Source organism: Xiphophorus couchianus, chromosome 11 (assembly GCF_001444195.1).
Source record: "Xiphophorus couchianus chromosome 11, X_couchianus-1.0, whole genome shotgun sequence".
Lineage (NCBI taxonomy): Eukaryota > Metazoa > Chordata > Actinopteri > Cyprinodontiformes > Poeciliidae > Xiphophorus > Xiphophorus couchianus.
In genome coordinates this window covers 16093975-16120096 of record NC_040238.1, presented here as the reverse complement: position 1 = coordinate 16120096, position 26122 = coordinate 16093975, and the positions used below count along the sequence as shown (strand labels likewise).

At 44.0% G+C, this 26122-nt stretch overlaps 3 protein-coding genes across 10 annotated transcripts in view; 1 reads left to right on the top strand and 2 right to left on the bottom strand.

Annotated features, from left to right (window-relative positions):
* Positions 1–456: 456 nt before the first annotated feature.
* LOC114152638 (homeobox protein otx5-like) lies at positions 457–3112 on the top strand. Its single transcript, XM_028030571.1, has 3 exons — positions 457–1146; positions 1895–2046; positions 2182–3112. Exons 1-3 carry the CDS (start codon positions 1050–1052, stop codon positions 2818–2820), a joined length of 888 nt encoding a protein of 295 aa, XP_027886372.1. The 5' UTR covers positions 457–1049; the 3' UTR covers positions 2821–3112.
* Positions 3113–7405: 4293 nt separating this feature from the next.
* On the bottom strand, positions 7406–12106 carry LOC114153442 (histone H3.3). The gene is made up of 4 exons (XM_028031994.1): positions 11953–12106; positions 9635–9778; positions 8759–8912; positions 7406–8678 (listed from the first exon to the last, which is right to left on the bottom strand). The coding sequence occupies exons 2-4, from the start codon at positions 9760–9762 to the stop codon at positions 8550–8552; spliced, it is 411 nt and encodes a 136-aa protein (XP_027887795.1). The 5' UTR covers positions 9763–9778; positions 11953–12106; the 3' UTR covers positions 7406–8549.
* Positions 12107–14055: 1949 nt separating this feature from the next.
* The window catches only part of arhgap32b (Rho GTPase activating protein 32b), a 93030-nt gene continuing 80963 nt past the window's right edge, over positions 14056–26122 (bottom strand). For 5 of the 8 annotated variants that reach the window (XM_028030767.1, XM_028030769.1, XM_028030770.1 and 2 more), the window contains 10 exons: positions 24870–25014; positions 24295–24377; positions 23879–23986; positions 22954–23099; positions 22667–22868; positions 21676–21821; positions 21517–21591; positions 20203–21015; positions 18747–19390; positions 14056–17628 (listed from right to left, as the gene is read on the bottom strand). In XM_028030767.1, the coding sequence (XP_027886568.1) occupies positions 15451–17628; positions 18747–19390; positions 20203–21015; positions 21517–21591; positions 21676–21821; positions 22667–22868; positions 22954–23099; positions 23879–23986; positions 24295–24377; positions 24870–25014 (4540 nt within the window). In that variant the 3' untranslated portion in view covers positions 14056–15450. The remainder of the gene's footprint in view (positions 17629–18746; positions 19391–20202; positions 21016–21516; positions 21592–21675; positions 21822–22666; positions 22869–22953; positions 23100–23878; positions 23987–24294; positions 24378–24869; positions 25015–26122) is intronic. The other 3 variants (XM_028030766.1, XM_028030765.1, XM_028030771.1) reach the window with 1 other exon arrangement.

The window sequence follows — 26122 nt, the reverse complement described above, 5'->3', positions numbered from 1 at the left end:
ATGATAAATGATAAACGATACGATAAATGCTCACCCTTATCAGGAGCAAAACATTATTAGCAGAATCTCTGGATTTTTATAATTATTGTAATCCTTTTAATACTTTGTACAACCCTCTTTTGCGAACAGGACAGCACCTTGTCATCTCCTGTAATGTTTGACACGTTTGGAGCTTCTAGAAAAAGTTTTCCTGGTTGCTATGGAGACCTGGTGGTCCCCAGGAGCCACCCTTTGCTGCAGATCTCTAAAGGTTTTGGAGATTTTATTTTACCACTCTGGCCGTCCTGTTCACTATTCATGGCGTCAATATGAGTATCACGCCACGTTCCACAGAAACAGGAAGTTGTAGTTTGCTAATCAAAAGTTTTTAGAAGCAATTTTAAAAAGACAAACTAATAAATTAGTGTAAAAGAAATATCAACAGATTTTTTTTCTACTCCTGAATGAAGGGAATTAAATTAAAGATCAAAATTTCTCTTCTATGATGCTAATTGTAGACTTTTTGAACTTTATTAACAAATATGCCAGCAAATTTAACCCTGCAGCTCTGTATCGAAGGGGTGAATCGATTATTCATATCAACTCTAAGTCTGAATCTGACTCCTGGGTCCGGGACTTAAAACACTTGATCCAGTTCTGCAGCCTGTGTGCCACCTTGTGTGCGCGTAGTGTGGGAGGGGTTTGCTGCTGCTGTCACTTGCTCCTTCTAATTAGCAGCGCGTCCTGGAGAAGAACCTCAGAGCCGCGACGCGTCCGAGGCGCAGAGGGATCCCGGGGGCCACTTCACCTGCGCGGTGCCTGTCAGTCCGGATGCTCTGCGCCCACCGCTGCTGAGTCCACGCTCGGCTCAAAGAGCGCTTTAAAAGAAAAAAGGAAAAACAGAAATCCCTGTTCACGTTTCTCCTGCGCGTCCCCGCGTCGTTCCGCGCGCGGATCCCGGCAGACGCGCCGACCGGGTTGGTCCCGCTGCGCTCCGAAGTTCCCACAGCTGCCGCGCTGCGCGTCCGACCTCCAAGTCAGCGACAGGACTTCAAAAAGCTGCCGGAAGGATGATGTCCTACATAAAACAACCTCATTACACCATGAACGGGTTAAACCTACCCGGTCCCGGGATGGACGTGCTCCACACCACAGTCGCTTATCCCCGTGAGTACGACCTGGAAGTTTTATGTTTTAAAAATATTTAATAACGTCTAAAAAGAAAAAAAAAGAGTCTTTGTTTGTATTACTTTGTATTACACGCGCTACAAGTGATGCGTAAAAGCGCGCAGGTTGGTGCGTAACGCTGCAGCCAAAACGAGGATAAAAACAAAAAAGAAACAGTTGCTTGATGTTTGTGTTGACGGAAGGTTTATTATTATTGCGGATGGATGTATTTGGTATAACATAGACTTCGGAATACAAAACATTCTTTCCACAGTCAGTTTGGTGGAACGGGATTCTTTAGGAGTCCACGGTGTGGAAAACGGGCTGTTTTTAAGATACATTTACTCTGTCTGCTGTTTTTTTAATTAGTCTCCATGCTGACAACAGCATCGGACATAATTAAAACAAAATCCTCTGACTTTTGAGGTATTTCTCTCATCACACGAGTAAAATGTGGCGGAAACACTTGAAATATTCCCTTTGAGTTTGTTCTGTTGAGTTTTGTTCCTGGTATATGGCAGTTTGTCAGTTTGATTAAATTTCTTTGTCGTACTGAGAGACAAAGACAAACTAACCCGATGTGTTGGTTGGTTGGTTGGTTGGTTGGCACCCTGACGCACTTTCTATGATTTTTTAAAATTATTATTATTATTTAGCGGATCAGGTTGTTGCGTTATGATGCTATTCAATGCCACATCTCTGTCATATGTTGTCAACATATTTACGTGTGTGTCTCCCGTTTCGGCAGCCACTCCGCGGAAGCAGCGCCGGGAGCGCACCACCTTCACTCGGACACAGCTGGACATCCTGGAAGCGCTGTTCTCCAAGACCCGGTACCCGGACATCTTCATGCGGGAGGAGGTGGCCCTGAAGATCAACCTGCCCGAGTCCCGGGTGCAGGTACACATAGCAGCGCCGCTCCGCTTTCTGCTCGGTGTTTCCAGTCAGAACTTGTTGTTTCTAACCCGCGGGCCTCTCTCTCTCTGTCTCTCTCTCTCTCTCTCTCTCTCTGTCTCTCTCTCTCCGCGCCTCCAGGTGTGGTTTAAGAACCGCCGTGCCAAATGCCGCCAGCAGCAGCAGCAGAGCAGTGGCCAGTCCAAACCTCGGCCTCCAAAGAAAAAGGCCTCACCAGCGCAGGAGCCCAGTGCTCCCGACCCAGTCCCCAACCCGTCTGGTTCCTACAGCCCCTCCTCAGCTCAGTCCGCTGGGCCCAGCCTGGCCCCCAGCTCCAGCACAGGAAACACGGCCGTGTCCATCTGGAGCCCGGCCATCTCCCCCCTGCCCGACCCGCTGGCCTCCTCCGCCCCCTGCATGCAGCGACCCTCGCCCTACCCCATGAGCTACGGCCAGCCCTCGGCCTACACCCAGGGCTACGCCAGCACCACCTCCTACTTCACGGGCCTGGACTGCAGCGCCTACTTGTCCCCCATGCACTCGCAGCTGTCCGGCACCGGTGGCGCGCTCAGCCCCATCACTGTCCCCTCCATGGGGGGCTCTCTGAGCCAGTCCCCGGCCTCGCTGTCCTCGCAGGGCTACAGTACCGCCTCCTCCCTGGGCTTCACCTCCGTGGACTGCCTGGACTACAAGGACCAGCAGGCCTGGAAACTGGGCTTCACTACCATGGACTGCCTGGACCACAAGGACCAGAACTCCTGGAAGTTCCAGGTCCTCTAGGAGGCAGGGGCGTCCCTTCATGAGTGTGTGTGTGAGTGGGTGGGCATGTGCGTGCGTGTGTGTTGGGTGTGTGGAAGTGTGTGACTTAGTCCAGCATCCAGCATGAGAGGGCAGGTTTCTGCTGTTTCCTGTTTGTTAGCCTGTTTGTATATAATTTTTTTTGTCTGACTGTGAGTGTTGTAGGAACAGACAGAACTGGAAGGCCTGCTGGGAAAAACAGAGTGTCTTTAGTCAGAGGCTTCTTCAAAGTCACTGTAACACAGACTGCTACAGGAGATCTCTCCTGCCAACAGCCATCAACATCTGCAGTAACTGAAGAATTTGAATTAATATGATTTACAGCATTTAATTTCCCTTTGGGATCAATTAAGTGTTTTTGAATTGAGTCCAACGGTCTGTCCTCCTCATGCTCATATAAAACCTACAGCCTTTGACAGGCTTGCAGGGTTAAAGGTCACACACACATTACACTCGCTGTGTGTTTTAAACTCACATTGTGATGAAGGAACTGTAGGCTGCACCTCCTTTAAGGTTTTTCTCAATTATTTATTATTACCATTATCATTATTTTATGCTACGTTTAGCTCTGTCGTTTGCTCTTATTTATTTTTGGGGCATTTGTGTTTATCAGTGTTAGTGTGTAGTGTTTCAGTCTGTTCCATAGGATTAAAAAAATGTCCTGTTTTAGCTGTGTTGATGTATTAAAGTGGTTTATTCTTTACGTGTGTGTGCTGAAGCTCCTTGAGGCGAGTTGTACAGTTTGGAAGTCTTGTTTCTCAGGTCAGGGGGTCAGCTGCAGGTGGTCCTGTCCGGTATGCAGACGACGTCGGGTTGGCGGTTCGGCGCCGCACGCCTCCACCTCGCTCTGCTCCATCTTGGTTATTTTAGGTGATCTGATTCTGGGAGTGTCCCAATCCTCTTAGCCTCCCTTCAGCAATGCCCTAAGTGAATTAGTTGGGATTATTGCCCTATCCCCCTCTGTCTCTCACCCACCTCAACCTTTTCCACCTCCTCCACCCGTGGCTCCCTTGCTTTTATCTCTCCACCTCTTCTGTTTAACTTTTTCCATTCTGCACTCTTGGCTTTTCCGCCGTGGAAAATGTGCGAAAGGTCAGCGGCGGCGTTAAATGTGGACCGTCTTCATCGGGGTTCTCTGAGGTTCCCCGTCTCTCCCCCTGCTCCGTCCTCCACGATGCTCCGCAGCTCTTTGGACAAGTTGTTAATCCGCCGGTGACCTGAATACTACATAAACAGAGCTATGATGACATCAAATATGCCGGCGGATTTTAGAGTAGTGTGTGCAAAACAAGGTTTTAGTCCATAGCCATGGATCGATTTGTGTTTTTAAATTTAAAGCTAATCTCCCAGATTTTACAAAATAGTCAACGGATTTGAATGGGACTGTGGAAGATCAGGACTAGGGTGGAAATTAATTTATTTCTTACACATGGAGAAATGCAGCTTCTTGTAGTTCTGCTGAACTATCAGAAATCTGATGCGTGGTAGAAGTGAGTGTTTAACAAAGTACATTTCAAAGCACTTTTCTGACCTAATCCCACTCTGTGCTCTGCTTAATCCCCTCTGCCCTCCCTCTCTGTGGCACGATTGGTTAATCCCTGCGTCTGGCTGTTCTGATTGGTTAACCCCCCTCCCCCTCTCGGAGAGGCCAGTACAGCCATAATCTCCCCTCTCAGCACTGGGTGTTTCAGACAAACATTTGCACTGTAATCCCAGGGAGGAGCAGATGTGATGGGGGATGGAGCGCGCCCAGCAGACCTTGATGAAGGTGATTTGTTTGTTACATGCAGACGGTGAAGGAAAACAGCTACGAGAGACGTCTCCATATTCTTTCACAGAGTCAGATTCTTATGAGTTGAGAGTATTTTACCAGCAGGTGAAGGGAAAAGTTTTGACTGAGCAATTTTAACGAACAATTGCTAAAGTAGCACACACAAGTTTGTATTTCTACCCAGAAAAGGAATTTGTATTGACTTCCTTCTATTTTAGGAACTGAAGTTATACCTAACCCAGACATTTTCCCTAATCCTAATCTTAACTGATAAATGCCATTAATTCACACCTTAGTCGTCAACCTAGCACGTAACCCAAACACATCACTTTTTCTTATGGAATGGCAATAAAGTGATTCTGATTTCGATATCAAAATCACAAGGCCACACACATATAAATTAAAAATGATCTAAAAATACCTTCTCCTGATATTCAGGTTCCCATGGAAGAAAAATAAAATTGCTACCCCTAATTGACCAAAAATAGGTGATTAGTCTGATTTAAAACTAGCCTGGTAAAAACCTGCCACTGCTCTAATCTTAAAACGGCGCAGAAACTCGACATCGTCGTACACATTTTCTTGTGTCTGCTTATTCGACCGGTTGAAATCCAACTGGAGAAATCCAGCACAATGGGAGAAATCCCAGATGGAGCGCTGAAGGGAGATGAGAATATAGAATCTTTTCACACAGTGTGTCAATATCCAGGCTCTGTGCTTGGTTTCCTTAAGGTTTTACCAACGTAAATGATGAAAGAGTGGCATGCTGCTGTATTTAGACCGTTTAGTTCATGAAAGAGCGTCAGACAGAAAGCAATAAATAAAGACCTTCAGGACAGGTCAGATCAAAATATAACTTTTTAACTTACATGCCAAACAATAAATGTGTCAAATCCCTCTAAATGCACTAACCCCATCCTGAAACACGGTGGTGGCAGCGCTGTACTGTGGAAATAGTTTAGGGAAGCTGGATGGAGCTGAAGACATGGTGATCCTGGAAGAAACCCAGTCAGAGGCTGATTCACAGGTTCACCTTTTCAGATTTTTAATGGCAAAAGAAACGTAAAGCTATGTAAACATTTTCTCACACTTCCCTGCCGTGCTCTACTTTGTGCTGGTCTGTTACATAAAACATCAACATTTAGGGCTGCAATGTGAGAAATGTGAAAAACGTCAACAGATAGAAGTAGAATTCCTGTTCCATTAGATTTTAGGGATTCGATTTAACCTAAATAGCATCGGAGGAAGGTTTCCTCTCTAAATGAAACACGAGTAGAAATAAAAAGGAGGTGCATTTGAAAAAAAAATCACCTAAAGTGTAATGTGTGTCCTGTTTACATCCTGTTTAAAATTACGCAATGACAACATCATACATCAGCCATGTCCACAGCCATCATGGATGCTAGAAGGCCTCCAATCAGACCAACACCTGCTGAGCGGTAACTATGGTGATTCCTGCCCAATCAGAGGCGAAGGGTGAGGATGGTAGCAGCACAAATCAGAAACGGTCATTTATATTACAAAACATACTTCTACCATGGGAATCAACACACTTCTGGCTTCCAAATCTATCCTCAGTTGTAGCCGTTTACCTCCATCATCACCTTCCTGAGCCGTTTCCATCAGATAAACCCTGAGAAACAATAAACACAAGATTTTTATTGGGATGACAGTTGTTATGCACATGTTTCAGGACACACTGTGACAAAGTCTGGATGCATTGTTTCTACAAGCGTTCCTTACCTTTAAAGGGGAAGTATTATGTAAAATAAATTTTTTTTAGCTTTACATCATGATGATACACAGCAGTGGGATGTCATTCAGACAGGAAGTGTTGAGGTATACAAGCCAGGTAAAGTGATCTCCATAAGCAGACTGAACTATAACAAGGCCGCCACTCAGACGTTTGGGGCAGCGACAGACACAACATTAGCCATGAAGAGGCTAATGAAGAGGCTGGAGGCTTCTTCCTGTTAAAGGGGAGTTTTTCCTTTCCACTGTCGCTACATGCATGCTCAGTATGAGGGATTCCTGAAAACTAAACAACACTAAGCTAAAGAACACATGCTGATCAAGGAGCGAATTCTCCAATGACTCAAATGTAATCTGCTGGGTTTCCTTTGACAGAAAACTCTTGGAGTCGGTTTTAAAAATAAATTGAACTTGACCGCATCGTTTGATCATTAGGATCAGTTGGAATGCATGGAAATGACCGAATCTGTCTGGATGATTGGATTGAACTGATTTGTTTCGCAAATTAGCTGTGAATTCACTCTATATAAAAATAAATTACCAGTTAAAAATGCAAAAAAAAATTATTGTCAATCCTTTTACCAGCAACAAATTAAAAAGCGTTTTAATTGCAAAGGAGCCTCAAAGGTTTAGTTTCCGAACTTGTTGGTCAGAATATCATTTTGAGTTTATTCCCAGCAACAAAAATGAGGACCGTCTTTGAAAACCCTTAGTCTGTTTTAATTATTGAGCGTGATTAATTAAGTTATGCTTATGAATAAAAAGTTTCTGGAGGTTTGTGGCCATGCTTAGTATGACATTAAAATGAAAGCAAAAAGAAAAATGTAGCTAATAAAAGACTAACACCTGCTTCATACTTTTTCTATTTAAGACATGTCATTGAAAATCTAATTTTAATTGCAAATAAACTATTCAGGGGCCACACAAAACTACTCCCAAAGCTGCACTCTGAACACCCCTGATCTATCAGCATCAATGTTTTACCTGTATGAAGGCGCCATTTGTGAAATACTGTAAAGAACACAACACACACACTCTGTGAAACTTGTTTTAACATCTATTTATTACCACCATAATATGAGAAATTTGGAAAATACAAAGATCAGCTTATTTATACGTCTGAAAATCTCAAGGAATAAGAAAAATATAAAAGAAAACAATTATGAGGTTATATTCTGTATCAGAAATTTCAAGAAAAGGGACAGTTTATACGCTCAGAGCTGGCAGGAAAGACAAAGACCTGAAACATGCAGAGAACTTTCACTATGTCAAATCTAATGCTGATCTGTGGAGACAGGGGGCGCCAGTAGCATCGAGTGTGATTACAGACCTGCAGTGACGAACTGAAAAGAAAAGGTGACGGTGATCTAACGCCCCCGTGTGGTTGCGATGGGAATAATAGTTTCCTGGGAAAACAGAAGCTCCTCAAAAAACTCCTACAGCAAATAAAATCACCGCAGAAAACTCAATTCTGTTTTATTTTTGATAATTTAGAAAGTGGTAAAATAAGATGTACTCTGTAAATTATGAATTTTATGTGTAGAAGAAAAAAAAAAGAAGAAAACAAACCACCGACACCATACCCACGAACTTTTCATGTAAGAACTGAGAGATTGACGTTTGTCGAGTACAGTTGGTTTGGAAGGTCAGGGCTGGTGGGTTCACACAAACAGAGCAGCAGTCCAGCCTCTCCCCCAGCTGGGGGTCAGGGGCGGTGTGAGGGGGGGTGTTCAGGGGGCCTCAGGGCTAGTTTTAATAGCACCCTGCTGTGGAAGTTGCAGCTCCCCTTAAGCAGACTAGCCCCTCGGCCAGGTCCCTGCGCTCCAGCTCTGTTTGCTCCACAAGCTGCGCCAGCTGACCTCCAACAGAACAGGTGAGCTCAGAGGCGGGCTCCGTGTTGAGAAGCACCAGGAAAATCCAGTGATACACATTTGAGTATGCGTGTGCACATGCGCATCTGATCCACAAAACTTTTTACATGCACAAAAAAAAAAGAAAAGAAAGGTACCCTAAAACATTTTATGAGGATGAAAAACTTCTACGAGAGACCAGACTTCGACTTGTTTCTATCTGCTCATGATCAGGATCAGCCTAAAGTCTACTAAGAAGTTGAGCAGGGCTGGGGGGTGGGGGGTGGGGGTGGGAGCAGTGAGGACAGGGACAGAAAAACAGGAGTGGAGAGGAGTGTCTAAGCGCGCTCTCCGCGGATACGGCGGGCCAGCTGGATGTCTTTGGGCATGATGGTGACCCGCTTGGCGTGGATGGCGCACAGGTTGGTGTCCTCGAACAGACCCACCAGGTAGGCCTCGCTGGCCTCCTGCGGGAACACAGAGCCAGAGCGCGGGTTAGCGGCACAACTTCCACCACGCAGCGTTTAGTCGCTGTTGCCTCACTCACCTGTAGAGCTCCGATGGCGGCGCTCTGGAAGCGCAGGTCGGTCTTGAAGTCCTGAGCGATCTCCCTCACCAGGCGCTGGAATGGCAGCTTACGGATCAGCAGCTCTGTGGACTTCTGGTACCGACGGATCTCCCTGAGAGCCACGGTACCGGGCCTGAAACGACAACACAGGCTCGTCAGGTTCTTGGGGGAGCTAAGGCAGAACCAGTTGTCTGTTCTGGGTTTTGTTATTTTCAGTTTGATCTGCTGGGTTCTCCATCAGAACCAAGCCTGGGTCTGGACTTCCCACTGCTAAATATGACTGATAAACAGTAACTTTACTCATTACTCCACCTCTCAGACAAAGCGCTCAATGCTAATTAGAGTGGTTTGCTGGTTAGAGTGGTCCAAACGTTTTTGTTTTTCTTCTTAATTATGATAGCAAGAACCTATTATTTTTACCTGCTAAATAATAAACTACACAAATACATCTTTATGAAGGAGGCAAGGCAGACAAGCAAAGACACTATAGCTGAAGATAAAAAAAATCTTTTTTTTTGGTCAGCAAATGCACCACACCGCTGCATTTGGGTATCAGGTCCGACTCTTCGGTGTGGAAGTTGTTACTAATAAAGACTCAAAGTTAGCTAAACTCTTCACAAAACTACAGACGAAAAATCAGCCTCAGAACTCTGACCTGGTTGCTATTAGCTGCACACAGCCTGTATTTCAGTAACAAGTCAATAATCAAAAGACAATAATAACTAAGCAAATAATAAAAAGAAATATTTTATGTTTTATTAAATCACCTACACTTATTAGCATTCATTTAAAGGGACCAAGTGAAGCTGGTTCAGTTTTGGGAGCCATCCTCTTCCTATAGGTGAATACACACACCTGTAACGATGGGGTTTCTTGACACCCCCGGTAGAGGGGGCGCTCTTGCGGGCGGCCTTGGTGGCCAGCTGCTTACGAGGAGCTTTTCCTCCAGTGGACTTACGAGCGGTCTGCTTGGTACGGGCCATGACGACAAAGTTTCACCTGCAGAGGAAAATGGAATCAATCAATTATTATCCATGGTATATATTGATCTATACCAAGATCGTTAACTCTTAATGCCTGAATTTGTGTCCAATTGTACCAAAAAAATTACTTTTTATTTGCTGTTAATCAGTTGTTCAGTTAATTAGAAATGATTAATTTAAACACCGCATCAACAGCTAGTGGAAATTTAAGTATGATGCTAATTAGCACCACAAGGCATTTAAGGAATGAAACAGACTTTTCGATTGAAATCAGTGTTAAAAATTTAATTTCACCATATAGTTAGGAGCAATCATTGATGTCCATCCATACATTTGTAGTATTCACACACTCCCTGGTTGTATTCCAGTAACGTGTGGTCAGGGGAGGCAGGGTGTCATCATGAAAAAATAAAATATAATGATAAAATAATTTATATTGCTATTTTTACCCTGTGGTTTGTACTATAAAGTACCTATTTTTCATTTAGCTTAACCAATTCTGATTATGTTTTCTTCAAAATCGCTGAATTTTCGCATTTTCTTATTCAAATGCTTGGAAGCGAAGCAGGTGAGGCAGCAGCAAACTGAGCCTCACCTGGGATTGCGCAACCTCTCGCTAACTGCCATTTTATGGGAGCATGTTCCTCCTGTCTGTACGCCGCCAATAAAATGGCTAAAAAACATTTAATGTATGAACTGATGTTTTATAATTTAGTTTATGTATATAATGTCTGTACATTATGTAAAAGAATAGTGTTTTTGCCCTCCAGCTTGTCCGCATGGGCGAAATTTCCTTATGTAAACAATAACATGCAGGGTGTCTATATTTGTAAATATGATTATGATTAAGTCAGTGCCTCATCAGCTATGAACCTCATCGCACTTCACTGTTGTATTCATAACGAAAGCCGTATGAAGTCAATTAGCTTCACAAGTCCATAAGGGGGTAACAAGGTAGACAATTTAAATCCTTAATAAATTTAACATCTGGTGGGACCATTTACTTTTGAACAAAGCTTGAAGTCTAGTCTGAACTTTATTCAGGAAATTCTCCAGGCTTATTGAAGGACATTTCTCACCTTTTCTTTGTTGGTGCCATTTTGGGCTGGACTTTGTCAACACAACCCCATATAGACAGATCCCTCAAGTCCTCTATCGATTTTTTCCCCCCTCCATTTTCCCCAAACATATGGACCACAGGTCTTTCATATTGCCCAGTTTCCTCTTTATTTTTAAAGACCACACAGCAGACATAGCTAAAACATGTTTTACAATCATCATCTTGCTGGATGAAAATAGCTTTTTTTCTCCATGTTACGCCATTTTGTTACATCTTCTCAAGACTCTAAGAAGTAATTGCAAATGATGGGCCTTTGTGAGAGGATGCCGGCAACAAAAGCTCAGTGAGACACTTTTCAGAATTGTTTTTTTCTGGGTTGTTTACCGCTGCTGGATCCTAAATGTAAAGCGTTTCGTTTTTTCCTAAACACCCGTTTACCTACGCAGCTACAGCTCAGAGTGAAATCATGTTCATCGGTGTTTTTATTTCCTCCAATTCCACTGTTTTGTTTGTTTCTCCTTTCAGTGCACAGATTTTTGGCAGTTACCCAAAAACATCGTACCCAACCAATCAAAACACTAAAACCCCCAACCCCTACAACCAATCACAATTTGAAACGGGCGAATGCAAGAATATACACCAATCCGGCGAGGCGCAGCCGTGTTTGTGGACCAATAGTCTTTCAGACTGCATGGTTTCAAGGCGGGACGAACAGTTATAGCCCCGCCTCCTGCCGCAAGATTATGGCCGCAGACTGAAACGAACCAGCCTACCAACGTAGAGTCAAAGAACAGGATGGAAACTTGAATGATTTTCTACCGAAACTACAAACGTGGGCGCATTAAAACTACCAACAAATTACAGGATGTACATATAGGTATCAGAACATCAACAGAGTCGGGGGCGCGGCGCTATATTAGAGAGGAAAGATGAAAGTGGAGCAGCTAGCTCGGCGGTGGAAGCACCGAGCCGTTTTTCTCCGAGTCTGGGCATCGAGGCTTTCCGCCTCACCTCGGCGTCGAATTTAAACGCTTTATAAGCTCCCAAAAACACACTCGCCCGTCCAATTCTAACACAAAACAATGATTTATATTCTAACGTCTAAGAAGTGTGTGGAAACGTTTACATACCGGGGCTGAATTGTCGGCTTTCGCTTCGCAGCGTTTCAGTGTGTTGTGGTTGTGTGGCAGTGTCAGATATTTACTATCTCTCACACAATGGAAGCGGAGCGAGCAGGAGCAAAATGGCGCCGGTGTCAATCATCTTTACTCCCACAATGCAATGCCAACATTTGTAAACACTGAAACTTTTTCACCTAAAGCGTGGCGGAGAGGGTCGGGGGGGGGGAAAATCACAATTCAATAGAGAAGGCTTAATTTATAAATTAATAGTGTTTTGATAACTAACGTTTTTCACAATTTCAAACGTCGTCACAACAGGAAGTGTCGAAGTACATAAAAGGCTCCTAAAAGCAACAATATTAACAGTATGGCGATATACAAGCAGATTGTAAACTTTTGAGTGAAGGGTGGAGTAAAATGAGCTCTGTAGTAAAAAAAATGGGAAGGGCATCTTTAAGGTTCAATAGCCTCGTGTAAAACAGAACAGGAAATAGTGGATATACCACCATATTTATCGCGTTGGTATTTAAAGCAGCTGAATGATTCATAAATCAACATTTGCACAGATTAACAAGCTGCTCATAATGACTCGGCTTCAACTCCAGGGTTTTGTTTTTTCTTTTTTATATGGTTTACTTGTGAAGTTGCTGTCAATTCTTACTCTTCCGGGGACTGTTAAAACTAAAACCAGGGTTTAAGCCAGAATTTCCAGGTTAACCTGTTTTAACCTATTTTTCTGGAGTTTTTCTGAAGTAGTCGGGCATAAATTGCCATGATGGTTTATTCTGGGAAGTTTGGGGTTATTTCAGATGGCAGTATATGTACAAATTTTGAGCATAACCCTGAAATCAAGATAAATCTGGGTTTTCTGGTCCAGAAAGAGAGGCAAATCTGACTAAGTAGTCTCCTGCGAACCCCAAGGCTCTGTAACTCCCCACCCTCATGAAACTGCTGGCTGGTGTTGATCTGTGCGAAATGCTGAAGATGTCAAAATCTACATTAAAAATTTGATTTTAAACTGTTACTCTGATGCAGCCTCAGATTAGCAATACACAACTGTTCCGATTAATTTGCAGCACTTTGTAATGTTACATGTGTATGGAAATATTTTCACTGCATCGTTGTTTGTCAACTCAAATTATGACATATCACAGGATCCTTTAATTCACAGATCATTACTAGGTGTAGCCCATATTGGTGTGCGTGCGGTGACTCTTCTGGAATTTGATTGATTAATTGACGATCCTCTCAAGGCTGCAGTTCAAGGATGCATTTTTCCCATCACACTTCTTCCGTCTTCCACTCAATTTTATGTCTATAATGCTTGGATGCAGAACTCTGTGAAAAACCAGCTTCTACAGCAGTGACTTTTTATGGCTTCCCCTGCTTGTGAAGGCTGTCCATACCCGTTTCCTGGACACCTGTCCAGTCAGAAGTCTTCCTCATGATTGTAGTTGACTCAACGTTTAATGGTTCAGGAAACCTTTGCAGGTGTTTTGAGTTAATTGGGGTGTGATACCTTGAGTTTCAGCTGTATTCTATTTTTCTGAGGTACTGAATTTTGTTTATCATCTGCAAGCCTTGCGAGAAACTGGTAACCTGTCCAAGGTGTGCCCTGCCTCTAGCCGGTTGACCTCTGGAGATAGGCACTGGCACCTCTCCTGACCCCAATGGGATAAGGGTGTAAGGAAATGGATGGATGGACGGATCTGTAGGCCATAATCAGTAAAATTACAAGAAACGATTAGAATATATTGCTCTATTTGTCATGATTCTAGATAATATATTTTTATGACTGGGAAGTACTATTTGACTTTTAATCTAAATTTTTTCAGATGTACATGTACATATTTGATCTGGCCTGGAAACATCTTGGTATCCCCAAGAATGAACGCCAGTTCATTCTTGAGATGAACTCCCCAAGAGTTCATCCCCTCTTAACAAAGAGGGGTGTGTATTAGGTACCAGGACCCAATAGTTCCCCAACCCAACCGGAGACAGTGGAAAACAACAGAACCATTGATGAAGCTTTTTGTCCTTTTGCTAGAACTCTCATTCTGAATGAATGGCAGTACAAAATACACAAACATCATAATAAAAAACCCATCAAGCTGAGCAATTCCTGAACACCTTTATTTATTTTATGTCTGACTTTAGGCTCCTAGAGTTTGAAATGAGTTTTTTCACATTCAAGTACACAGTGCCTTACTGTAACAGCCCATCTGAGAGGGTAGAGGCTTTAGATAAGGCAAGAGGGGCAAAACCTGCAAGCAATATAGAAGTTGAACTGTTACAGAGTACACCTGGATTTAAACATATTGGGTTTATACTGTATGCCATCCATTATGCTGGCCCAGAGGGCCTTGTATTAGACTAATGGATGGATGTACTATACATCTATCTCTAGCCTGAAAACCATGGACCAACACACTATTTGAAGAAAAGTAAAAAGAAAAACATTCCCTCAGTATTTAAAATCTCAAACCAACTAAAATATCTTAAAACTAAACCTGCTTTAAAGTGGTGAACATCATTTCTGTCGTTAACAGTATCAGTAAACAATGTACGATTCTCCAGGAACAAAATTGTAAGGCTCATTAACAAATTGGTTTTCCCACAAAGCAGCAGCAACATTTTCATCATGTTGTATGAGAAGACATTGTTTCAGCTTTAATCAATTAGTCTAGTACCTGAAAGTACAATGAATAAAAACAAACAAACACCATTTTAAACTTCAGAAGCTACAATTTTCATCCACTTTCCCATCTTTACCTCATATGTGCAACAACTGTGCCAAGTCTTTGGTCCCTCTTCCAACAGAAAACACACAAGTACTGAAAGATTCCCAAAAAAAAAGCCACTGAAAACAGTTTAGAGTAACGTTACCTTAAAAAATGGCACAGTAACAGAAAGAGTAAGACATTGATAACCACTGCGACAACCCAAGTAGCTCCATGTCACATCTTCCACTCATCAAAGCCAATATGGACACACAGAACCATCTTCTTGTGTTGGTACCGGGAGGGGAGGGTGTCCTTTTACGTTGTGCTGTAACATCCAGACAGAACACAACAAGAGATCTACACACAACTGATCATGAATTACTAAAATGCAAATCTTACTTCCAGTTGATTCTCATGCCCAGCTCCACACCTAAAAAAGTCAACTAAAAATCCCTTTTATTAGTGATTTCATTTGTAGAACATATATTTATATATCTATATATATAGTATATATTTTACATTTTTGGGGTTCCTGCTAAAAGTACCTTACGTCTTTCTTATATACATTTATAATTGGCTACAGTCTCAGTCAGTCACAGTACTGTGACCTCATGGACGATAATTTCAGGTACATTCAGGACTCAGTAAAAAGCCTTGCAATATTCTTTACAATTCATAAAAAATACAGAAAAAGCAAAAATATGAGGGTTCTAGCAGTCCACTGTCCTGCAGAGTCTGCTCACCCATACTTCAACAGTTTGTTTCCCCTTCCCACCCAAAAGCTTTATTCAGTACGGAGTTCTGTCTCAGGCCTCTGCAGGCCTAGCTCAGTCTGGATGAAGGCTCCCTGGCCCAGAGCCGTGGAGTAAGCCCTGCTGCTGGGGTTGGCAGGGTATGAGCTGGAGCCGGAGCCTGCGTGTTTTTGGACTGGGGCCTGAGGCTGAGGTACCGGGTGGTAATCATCCAGGTTGTCGTAGTGGGACTGGGTGGGTTTGTTGCTGTGTTTCTGGTAGCTGTAGTCCCTGTCCAGGTCTGCTTTGCTCTGGTTGAGGTGCTGCTCTTCTCGGACGCTGTGGGAACTCTCCGGTTTGCAACGTGCCAGTTGGTCCCGGGGCGGACGGGGCTCGTCAGTACCGTGGTAACCACCGGATGACTTCAGCTTGTCATGGTGGTGATGGTCAGAATCAGGATACTCGTACCGTGGCTGGAAGGGCCTGTTGGTGGGATGCTCCTGCCGGTGTTTGGACCTGCCACTGTCGCCACCCAGCTTGTCTTCTCCGCTCTCGTATTTGAGCTCATGCCGATTGCTGTCTGACTGGTGAGACGCAGGAAGAGAGTGAGATGACTGGCATTTCTTGGAAACGGCTTGCTTAGAAAGGTCTGACTTGTCTCCCACTCCGCTGCCATGGACATGCTTGTCTGTCTCCATGTAGACGAGCCCATCAGGGTCAGACACCATGTGTCTGGGAAGGTAGCGTCCATCTTTGCTCTCCACTGGAAGCAGCACAGCTTTACCAGGGTCAGACTTACTACGCAGGTGCAAGGTTTCATACCCAGATATATCTGCTGGTGTAAAGAGACCAACGTTGTCGTACTGCGAGAGGACAGGGCCTCTCAGCTTCATCCTGGCCCTGCTCTCCCTGCGGATCGAGTGCATGCGAAGCTTCTCTGCCTCCTCCGGGTCCCATGGCAGGAACACGGCAGCTTCCTTGCTCCCGTGACCAGGAGGCATGTCTCTGCTGACAAAGCCATGCTCTTTGCCAGGGGGCAGTCCATGGCGGGAGACGTAGTGGTAACCAGCCGCCTTCCCACCAGGCCGGCCTCCAGCAGCTCCGGCGTCCCGACCTCCGTAGGAGTGAAAGTGCCTAACTCGGATTGTGCCGTAAGGGTCTATGTCATAGAAAGGTGACTCCAACGGGACAGAGCCAGAGTATGGGCTGTAGCGGTACTGCACCCGGCCGTTCTCAAAGTACGGCTGCAGCTGGGTGACGTGGTAGTCGGTCTGGGATGACGACTGCGGAGGCTGCTGGTACACCTTGCATTGATAAACGGGCCGGTGATGGAAGAACATGTCGTCTTCCGGTGGAACTTCCGTCCTCTGGATGGGGACAGAGCGAATGGTGGGCGGGACGTGGAAGGAGTGGACTCTGCGGATGGTGGGATAGCCATGGGTCCTGTCATGGCTGTAGCCCTGGTGATCCGGCCCTGGGGAGACATGCACACCCCGGGGGGTTCCTCTCAGCTTTATGGAGTGGTGGTAGGACCTGGGACCTAAAGTGCTGTACCTATTGTCTGCTCGGGCACTGTAGGTTATCTGAGGCTCAGACTTGGACACGTAGGAGTGTGGGGTGACACTGTCCGGGCGGTAATGATGAGGAACAGGCCTCTGGTGGTAGTACGCCGCTCCTGGGGCTTCAATAAGGATGGGCTCTCCCTTAACATGGTAAATGTAGGCTGGCTGGTGAGAGGAGGGTTTACGTGGAGACAGAGGATGATGGGAAAGACCCTCTGTCAGGTGGCTAGCCGAAGGGCCTTCCCTGAACATCTCATAGGAAGCTTCACTCTGACTAAGTACTGCAGTGGCCAGTTTGCTCTCCAAGGTGCGAACTGGGGGAACAGGAGGAGTGGGTCCATAAGAATCATTGTGTTTGGCTGGTTCTTTACACGGCTGTACGGGTTTAATGGCTTCCCACGGCTTCTCAACAGGCTCCACTGAGGTGGGTGCTATTCTGGCACTGGCTTTAGACGGGTGGGCCTGGGGATGGGTGTGGGTGTGGGTCTGGGAAGCTGAGTGAGGCTGAGGTGGAAGACGAGGCTGTGTGTGAACTTGGTTGTGCAGCAGAGTCTGAGGCTGGTTCTGAGGAAGCGAGACTGGCTGCCTAATGGGTTTCTGAGCTGTTGGAGGAGGTTGCTCTGATGGTTTGGGAAGGATTTTAGCTGACGCACAATCCTCAGCTTTCATCTGACGATTCAAACAACAGAAAATAAAGACAAGTTAGAATTTGTTCCAGTTGGGAAAAGTCAAACAAACCTGATCTATATACTGTACTGTCCTGTGTTGCAGTGCCTTGAAAAAGTCTTGACACACACAGTCACCACACTTGGTGATAGCATAAGCTAACTAGAGAGCAATCCTGGAGAAAAACCTGTTAAGAGTCTGCAAATGAACTGGGACTGGGGTAGAGATTAACTTTCCAGCATGATAATGATTCTAAACATGCAGCCAGAGGTACAACAAAATAGATTAAGTCATATATCCAGATGTTAGACGGCAGCGGTCAAAGTAAATTTAATTGAGATTATAGCACCTAAACCCCTGGACACAGATGTTCTTTATCTAATTTGACTGAACTTCAACCGTTAGCAGAGCTGATAAGCAAATTTTTCTACAGCTGTAATTGTTGAGAAAGGTGGCTCAAAAGTATTAAACCTGAGAGGGCTCAACAGAAATGAATACCATACCTCTCAGATTTTATTTTGTAAGAAGCATTGACACCTTGAATGTTCTGCTGAGAACATTGATTTATAAAAGGTAGATACTTAGCACGTCCCACATGTATGGCTCAACTGAGAAGTTTGCAAGAGAGAGGATAATCGATTTTAATAGGTATTCCCTGTTGTAGTACTTATTTCCCTTCAGCAGACCCTGACATGCTAAGACCACAAAAACAGGGTCCACTATGTGAGGCTTACCTTCTTATTTGCTGTTGGAGTACAAACACTTCAAGCTGCCGCTGTACTTGGACACAAAAGCTGACTGGATATTTTGTCTGAGCAGTTTATTGTGTTATGCTTTTACCATGTAAGGTACTTTGAACTTCCTTTTCTTCTGAGATGCGCTACGCAAATAAACTTAAGTCAGCTAAAAGTCTCCACTGTACCTTGAACACACCAAGTGTAAACATCTGTCAATTGCCAGCCTATTTTCAGTTATTATTTAGGCAATCTGACATCAAATTTACCTTAAACATTTTTTGGTCAGCAAGCCTCTATTATGCAACAAAGTTTATCATATATGCTGTAGTTTGGGATCATGACAGAGTGATAGAGCTCTGATCTCCATGGGGAACTAACATTTACCTCAGAACCAGATTGCTGTAGAACTCTTTCATCTTTGCTGATGCATCTTGGGGTCGTGGCTGCAGCAGCACCAGACGAGCTGCTGTGACCGAGGGCCTGTCTTGTGACCTGCTGCTGTCTTTCAGGACTCTTCCTGGTTGGAGAGGTCAGGCTGGTTGAAGTGGGAACTTGGGCACATATATAAAGCGGAGTGCTTGGCGGGGTGGATTCAATCTCTGGCTGAGTTCTGGACTGGGCTGTAGCAGAACTGTCTGATGGCTTAGTGGTGGTGCTGGTGAACTGTGATGGCGGCAGGCTGGTTGGTTGGCTGGAAGTGGTTCGATCATGTGAGCTGGTGATAACAGCAGCAGAAGTAACGCATGGTGGTGGAGAACTTATTGCTCCCTCTCCTTCCTCAGACGCAGTGTGGGTTGGTGGAGCTGGTGAACGGGACGATTCTGGAACGTGTGAGACCTGCAGTTGGACAGAGGACACCAGCGTGGGGGGCCCAGAGGACTGGGGCTGAGACTGAACGGAGACCTGCTGGGCCGATTCGGCCAGGGCCAACATGCGGGCAGCATTTTTAGGGGGTGGAGGAGGAGGGGGGGCAGTAGAGTTGAGGGAACGAGGGGGGAGGTCCTTTGAAGAGTCTGGAGTGGGGACTCCTACCAGGAAGACAAGAACAGAAGGAATGTGCAGCTGAATCATCAAGAAGCAAGAGAACAGAGTATGACGGTGACAGCAGGGAGGAAGGTTCAAGACAAAGAGGCGGGGGATGTTGAGCATGGGGCTTTGGTAAGGTAGCGAGAGATTCAGGTTAAACCACTAAAAAAACACCAATACTGTGTTCAGACCAAACGTATTTCGCGTGTCAAAAACGCGCCCAACACCTCAAGTTGGCTGCTTGATGTGGAGCCTCAAATTGGCTCTAGAGCCAAAGCTGGGGAGGGGTTCTAGACTTTTAACTTTTTTTCCCTCTCCTGGTCTCTTTGTACAATGGCGGATGAAATATTGAGAGAGTCTTGGCTTTATTTAGAGAAAGCAGGAGAATGTTGTCGTCGGCCGCCTCTGTGCCATGTTTAATTTCACCAGATAATTCAGAGGTGTTGTGAATTTCATGACCTAGCTGCTCGCTTTCAGCACTATTTTTTGTCTCACCCGAGCCCAGTTTGACGACCTGCTGACCCGCATTATTGCCTACATCTCCTGGCAGGACATTAACTGCAGGCCACTATGTCTTATTGCATCCAGCTGCAGAAGTTCAGATTTTGTAACTCCAGCATTGGATGAACGTCGAACACTCAAAACGTGCAGCGTCAGATGAGACTTCTCGACGCACCTTAGACAAGCATCCAGATAGAAGTTGCAGGTAAACTGACGCCCCTGACGCTCAAATTGCGTTCGGTCTGAACACATCATGAAACTGTAAAAACAGAAGCACGCATCAGACTACAGAGATCCTTTTTCTTCTTCTTACCTTGATGCTCCTGGCTGGTGGTTACTGGTTCCTGCTCCACTGCTTCCTCTCCTACAAGGTCCTTACTGTCCAACGTGTCAAAGGTCGCCAGCTTAGAGTGCAGCTCCTTCTGGAAAGCTTCAGTGAGTGATGGCTCGGCCCCCCCAAGCAGCACGCTGCCCATCAGAGGAGGAGACTCCTTGGGCATTGGAGGAGGAGATAAAGGTTGCTTAGAGATGGGCTGTCCAGCTCCGTTTCTGTCAGAAATCTCTGGGGAGAAAAGCTCTAACATAGCAAATGGAGTCAAACTGGTGGCTTTCCCACATTTAATAGGTGATACAGCCTGCATGGGCTTATCAGTGTAGGAGTAAGATGTGGTCAGCTTCTTGCTTTCTGCCTTCTCTGCCATGCTGCGGTCTGCAGACAACAGCGGGGAGGTCACGCCGCCTGGGAAGGAGGCGGTGATGAGGTCGGAGCCATTGCTCTTGGGGCTTCTCTTTAACGTGGAGCCTTCGGTGCCAGTTGAGGAGTCACCCAAGGGGAAGGCAAAGGTGGTGTCTGGCACGCTGCACTGAAAAGACATGGGGTCAAAGTCTAACGAGGCCATGCCGATGTCTGGTGGGCTCAGGTCCACATCTTCGCCCGCCGAGCGGGGCGGCGAGATCAGGGCGGGGACGCAGATGGGCCCGTCGTCTCCATCGCTGTCCTCCGTGGCGTCGAGGTTATCGTAGGAGTTGCATTGCTGTCGGCTGTCCAGCAGTTCTCCGTTGAAGGAGGCCGATAGAGCGTCGCTGCTGGAGCGAGGACGGCGAGGACGGTACACCTTTGACTCCCCTAGAGGAGGACAAGAAGTTACAGTGAGATAACATTAGAGATGCCAGTCTTTCAGTGTCTCGTGATTTGATTCCGATTTTTAGGGTCATAATTTGATTCAGAAACAATTTTTTGATTCAAACAATCTAGAAATCCTGCTTAAATTATGAACCGACAAGGACAAACAGAAAATTAATTTAAAACAATTCTTTAAGGTTCCATACTGTATCAAATTTCACCTATTCATATTTAAACTAAAATAAATATGAATTGAATGAATGAATAACACAACCAGCATTGTGTTAGTTTAGCTCCCTGTCTTTGATTTTCTTAATTAAAACTATATCAAAGAATTATTCAAAATTTAAAATTTATGCAGACTAAAATCGATTTTTGAGCACTTTGAATCAGGATTCCCACGATGACGAATTATAATTCTGTATAAAATCGATTTTTTCTGCATCTCTAGACAAGCACAAGGAGTTTGAGTCAAAATGCACCAGAGGGCCTAGAAATTATTACCTTCAACATTGTGCAGTGAACTCAGTGACTCCTCGCTTTTAGCTGACCTTAATGTGGCCGTGTCGCCTCGGCCTCCTGAAACGTCACACAGTGTTTCTAAATGCACAGTTCTGGGTTCCCACAGACAGTTGCTGTTTAGTTAAAGCAATACAGACTCACCGGGGAGAGCCATCGCTTTCAACTCACTGGGTTCACTGGGGTTGCGTTGCAGCTTACGCTTGGATAGAGAAGACGATTTGCCGAGGTTGAAGAAAGAGCGCCAGCTTCCCACAGGAGACTTTTTGGATTTGATAGGTGGTCTTTTCCTGTAGAGCATTACCAAACATTACGATAGTGCAAAATTTACTTGAAATATTGCATAAAGATTTGTAAAGAATCCATTCTGAGCTGTTTTAAAAGGGGAAGGATTATGCATTTTCCACACACATAGTGCCATTTTATACCACAATTAAGTAAATGTGTTACTTTCAGTGGTTATAAAATGTTTTTTATATATGACTTAAAAGAAATTTGACTTGCCTTGAAATTAGGCCTATGTCTCTTTAACAACGCTTGCTCTTTCTGAAACTCCGCTTTCTGGAAGTCATTACAACATCCCTCCTCCATTAATCCGTGAACAACATTTTTACCAGTGTTTCACTGAGAAGTAATTTGTATAATGAGCTCAGCAGATGAGCAGTTCCCCCAGGTATTTGCTAATTGCTTTTGGCTAGTCGGAAGGAGCTGGGTGGGGAATTAGCAGGGGAGCAGGGCTCTGTAAGGTGAAAGCTCGGAAGCTTGGAAATTATAGGTCTGAGAAGGAGCTGTGACTCGAAAGCGGCCCTCGGTCCACCCAGGCGTTCTGCACAGCCTAATGATTGCCGTTAAGGATTAAAGGATTTCTCAAACAGGCATGACAGAATCAAGGAAACACTCCAGGTATGTTTTTGATTAGAAATTAACATTATAACATGAAGTAAAGCTCAAAAAAGTCAATTTTACATAATACAACCCCTTTAAATAAAGGTAAAAAACTAAACAATCTGATTATACAGATGGAAATGTGGGAGCTAAATACTCAAAAAGCTTCCAGGAGAGGGAGACAGAGTACAGGTTTTTAATAACTTCATTCCAAATTATGACTGTTTCATGAAGCACTGACATGACAAACCTCTCAGTGGGAAACTCGATGACCGTGTGGAACTTCCCCTGCAGGGCAGCTGGACCCTCGCCCACCTCGATGTACTTGCTGTCTTCAGTCACAGGAGAGTTGATCTGAGCCTGAGTCCTGGCCTGGGCCTCCTCCAAGCTCAGAAGTTTGGTGGAAGGTGATGAAACCAGCAGGGATTTAGGTCGAGATAGAGAGTTGTGTCCTGGTGATGCAGTTACAGGAAATGAATGGCAGTAATGTAGACATGGAGCCTGCAGTACATGCAGCAGTGAGATGTTTGTGTGTACCTGTGCCCTCTCTGATCAGGGAGCTGAGTTTGGTGCTGAAGAGCACATCAACGTGGTTGAGGATGAACTCCACTACTACAGACTGAATTCGTACTTCCATGAAGGCTGCTGTGCCGCTGAAGCAGGCAGATTCAATCTGCTTTGACCTGAATCAACAGTACAGAATAGGCTTGTTTTAATCAAGAACTACAGTAAAAGAAGCCTGAGCATTACCTTTTAAAAGACAATAATGCCTCATAAAGTAACCATAAACAAAATGTGAAGAATGTACAGATGTATGTCCACTGTTAGGGCTGTGTACCACTTTTAAAAATGATCAACATACAGTCTAAAACACAATCCAATCAATATTTATCCTGTACATTTAATGAGCCAAAATAAACAGATTTTTACTATGCCCACTTACACAAAAAAACATTTTTTTTCACTGTCCACAGATCAAAACATAATTACTGTATTCTGTAATAAAATGATTAAATGTTTTAAACTACGCTTCAACTAATAAAACTCGATGTAGTGTTGTTAGAGTCTCGTTTGGATTGATTACTGTTAGTTGAAACTCCTGGCTGACTCTGCAAATATGTCACGGGATACACAATCAAAAGAGATTGTGTTGTTGATGCCGCAACATTTAATTAAAGATCTGCAACACAACATAGCTCAGTTTAGTGGTAAGTTGCTACTGTCTGTCTACATGTATCACAATGGAAAAGAAAATCAACAGATGGTTAGCACACATCCCCTCTATTTTACAGAATGTGCAGCCAAAAGATTCCTGAATGAACACTTACTAAATATTATCCTCAAAAAGAAACAATTTGGTGACTTGAAAACTGAAGAATGACTGAAAAAAAACTTTAGACTGTCACGTATTTAGCACAATGTTAAAAACCCTGAAGAAGGTATTGAACATGATGACCCTTACCGTAGCAGGTTGGGCGCCCAGACAATGGCCAGGTTCTTTGTGTGCATGTTGGTGATGTAGCTGAATGCTGCCAGGCGGGACAGGTGTCTCATGAGGAACTCCAGGGTCCTGGAAATCCAATAATAATCGCCAGAGAGTCAGCTGGTAATGTTAAAACTAATGATCCTTGCAGAGTCATTTCTTAACCACTGTACCTACTAGATTTAGGGACTAATAAGTTCATAAATCCTTTGGAGTATGTTGAGTAACTTCCATTTTTGTCACACAAAGAACAGGAGGGACAAACTGTACTGGGCTAAGTTATTCCCTTTTAGTGTGTTTTAAGTTTTAACATCAGCAAACATGAACAAGTCCAATGTAGTTTTAACCAAGCTTTCTTAAACTGCCAGCAGATGGCAGTGTGCTACCACACTGACCTGTAATGAGGTGGAGGAAGCTGCTGAATGACATCATGAATTTTGATGAGTCGCTCTTCGTCCGTTGCTGCTGATACAGCCTCCTTCACAATGAAACCAAGGCCACAGATGAATGGCAGGAGGGGGCAATATTAAACACATTGTTACTCTTTGCTGGTATAAAAGCCCCTGAGTGGAGTTAGCAACCAGTGAAGCCCCCATCTTTCCCTGTGCAGCCATGGCAACCAGAAAACATTTACCTCGGCCTCAGGGATGGCTCTGTTGTGCTTAAAGGAGGTTTTTATTCCAAGTCACAAAATGTGGCTGGCAGCATTTCTAACGACAGGGCGTGTCAGGTGAAATGCTAATATTTTGGGGTTTTCTGTGACTTGCATTGTTATCACTTTTGAAAAATTTAACTTTTTTTTTTTTAAAAACAAAAATTACAAACAATTGTAAAGCAAGAACAGCTAGTCTGACAAGAGGGAGCGCCAAAGACAGTCCTGTTACACCCTGGAGCAAAAAAACTTTGCACCAAGTGATAACTTTCTAAGCACACATAAGGAGAAGTGATCTATGCGGGGGGTTTTGCTTACAGAGAATTTCTCGTAGAGCTGGTAGGTGAGCAGTGGGTTGGGCAGCTCTCTGAAGTACAGCTTGCACAGCGAGCCGACACAGTGGATGTCCTGGATGTAAACATCTTTGGTCAGGTCAGGTATCTGCTCCGAGTCAAACTCATGCCTGATGAAGAAGACAGAAAGAACAAAGCAACAGTCAACACGCTAATACTACAGAAAAATGCAACTGTGAATCATTTATGAGTCTGTGAGGATCTGCAAAAGAAAAAACTGCAACACACTTTCCATTTCAGAATTTCATGCTTTTCCAATTTAAATTTCAAAAATATTCAGGATGTTTGAAAGCAAAGAAATGTATCTAGTTGTTCTACAGAGCCTGAAAAGACACGATACAAAGTTCATCTTCCAATCCAGGAATGTGGTAAAAAAGTAACTGTTTATTAATGTAGTTCATTCTTTATCTAAATTAGCTCTGCTTAATTATCTACTTAGATCTGTTGGGTGCAGCTCCTTAAAGCACAGTTTGTACATGCTTGATATTTTTGTTAGTTAGCTTTAAAACTGGGTTTCTGGGTTAAGAACTATACTGTGATTTAGTAAGTCATGTTATTGATTTTTCTGCTTAAATTGTTATTTTATAATTTCAATAATTTTTAAATAAATATGATTAAATCCTAAAGCAGAGAGAAGAAAAAAACTAATTCTGGGGAGGAAAAATTGTGTCCTAAAATAAATAAGTTTCATAAACTGATGTTACCAATAAGCTTAATGAAAATTCAGATTAAGCCTCAACGATTCAGACAAAACGTGTAGGAATGTTTTAATCAGACTCAGAAAATGATGACAACATTCAGACCTTCATGTGTAGAAGCCCTGTGAATAGTTCACAGCTGAAAAATTACTTGTCACTTATGGGTGCCGGTTTATGGCATCAGGAAATGAAAAAGAGACAATGAATTAAAACAAAAACACCACAAGTATTTGCTCAAAATGAACAAAATCAAAGGAGATCCGCTCATGCTTCTAGCAGTCCAATAACAAACATTAGAAATAAAAATCTAAACAAAAGAACAGAATATGCAAACTTGCCACTGTTCAGACATGTTTACAGTCCAATCGTTACTCTTGAGTTGACGCCAATAAGAAGGAAACACCAAGAAACAAACCAGTATAAAGTGAGTTTACTGAAAGTTGGCAGCTGGGCCATCAAACTTAAAGCAGGAATCCATTCTGCACGGTAGCACACAGAGCTATGCTCCTGGAAACTTAAT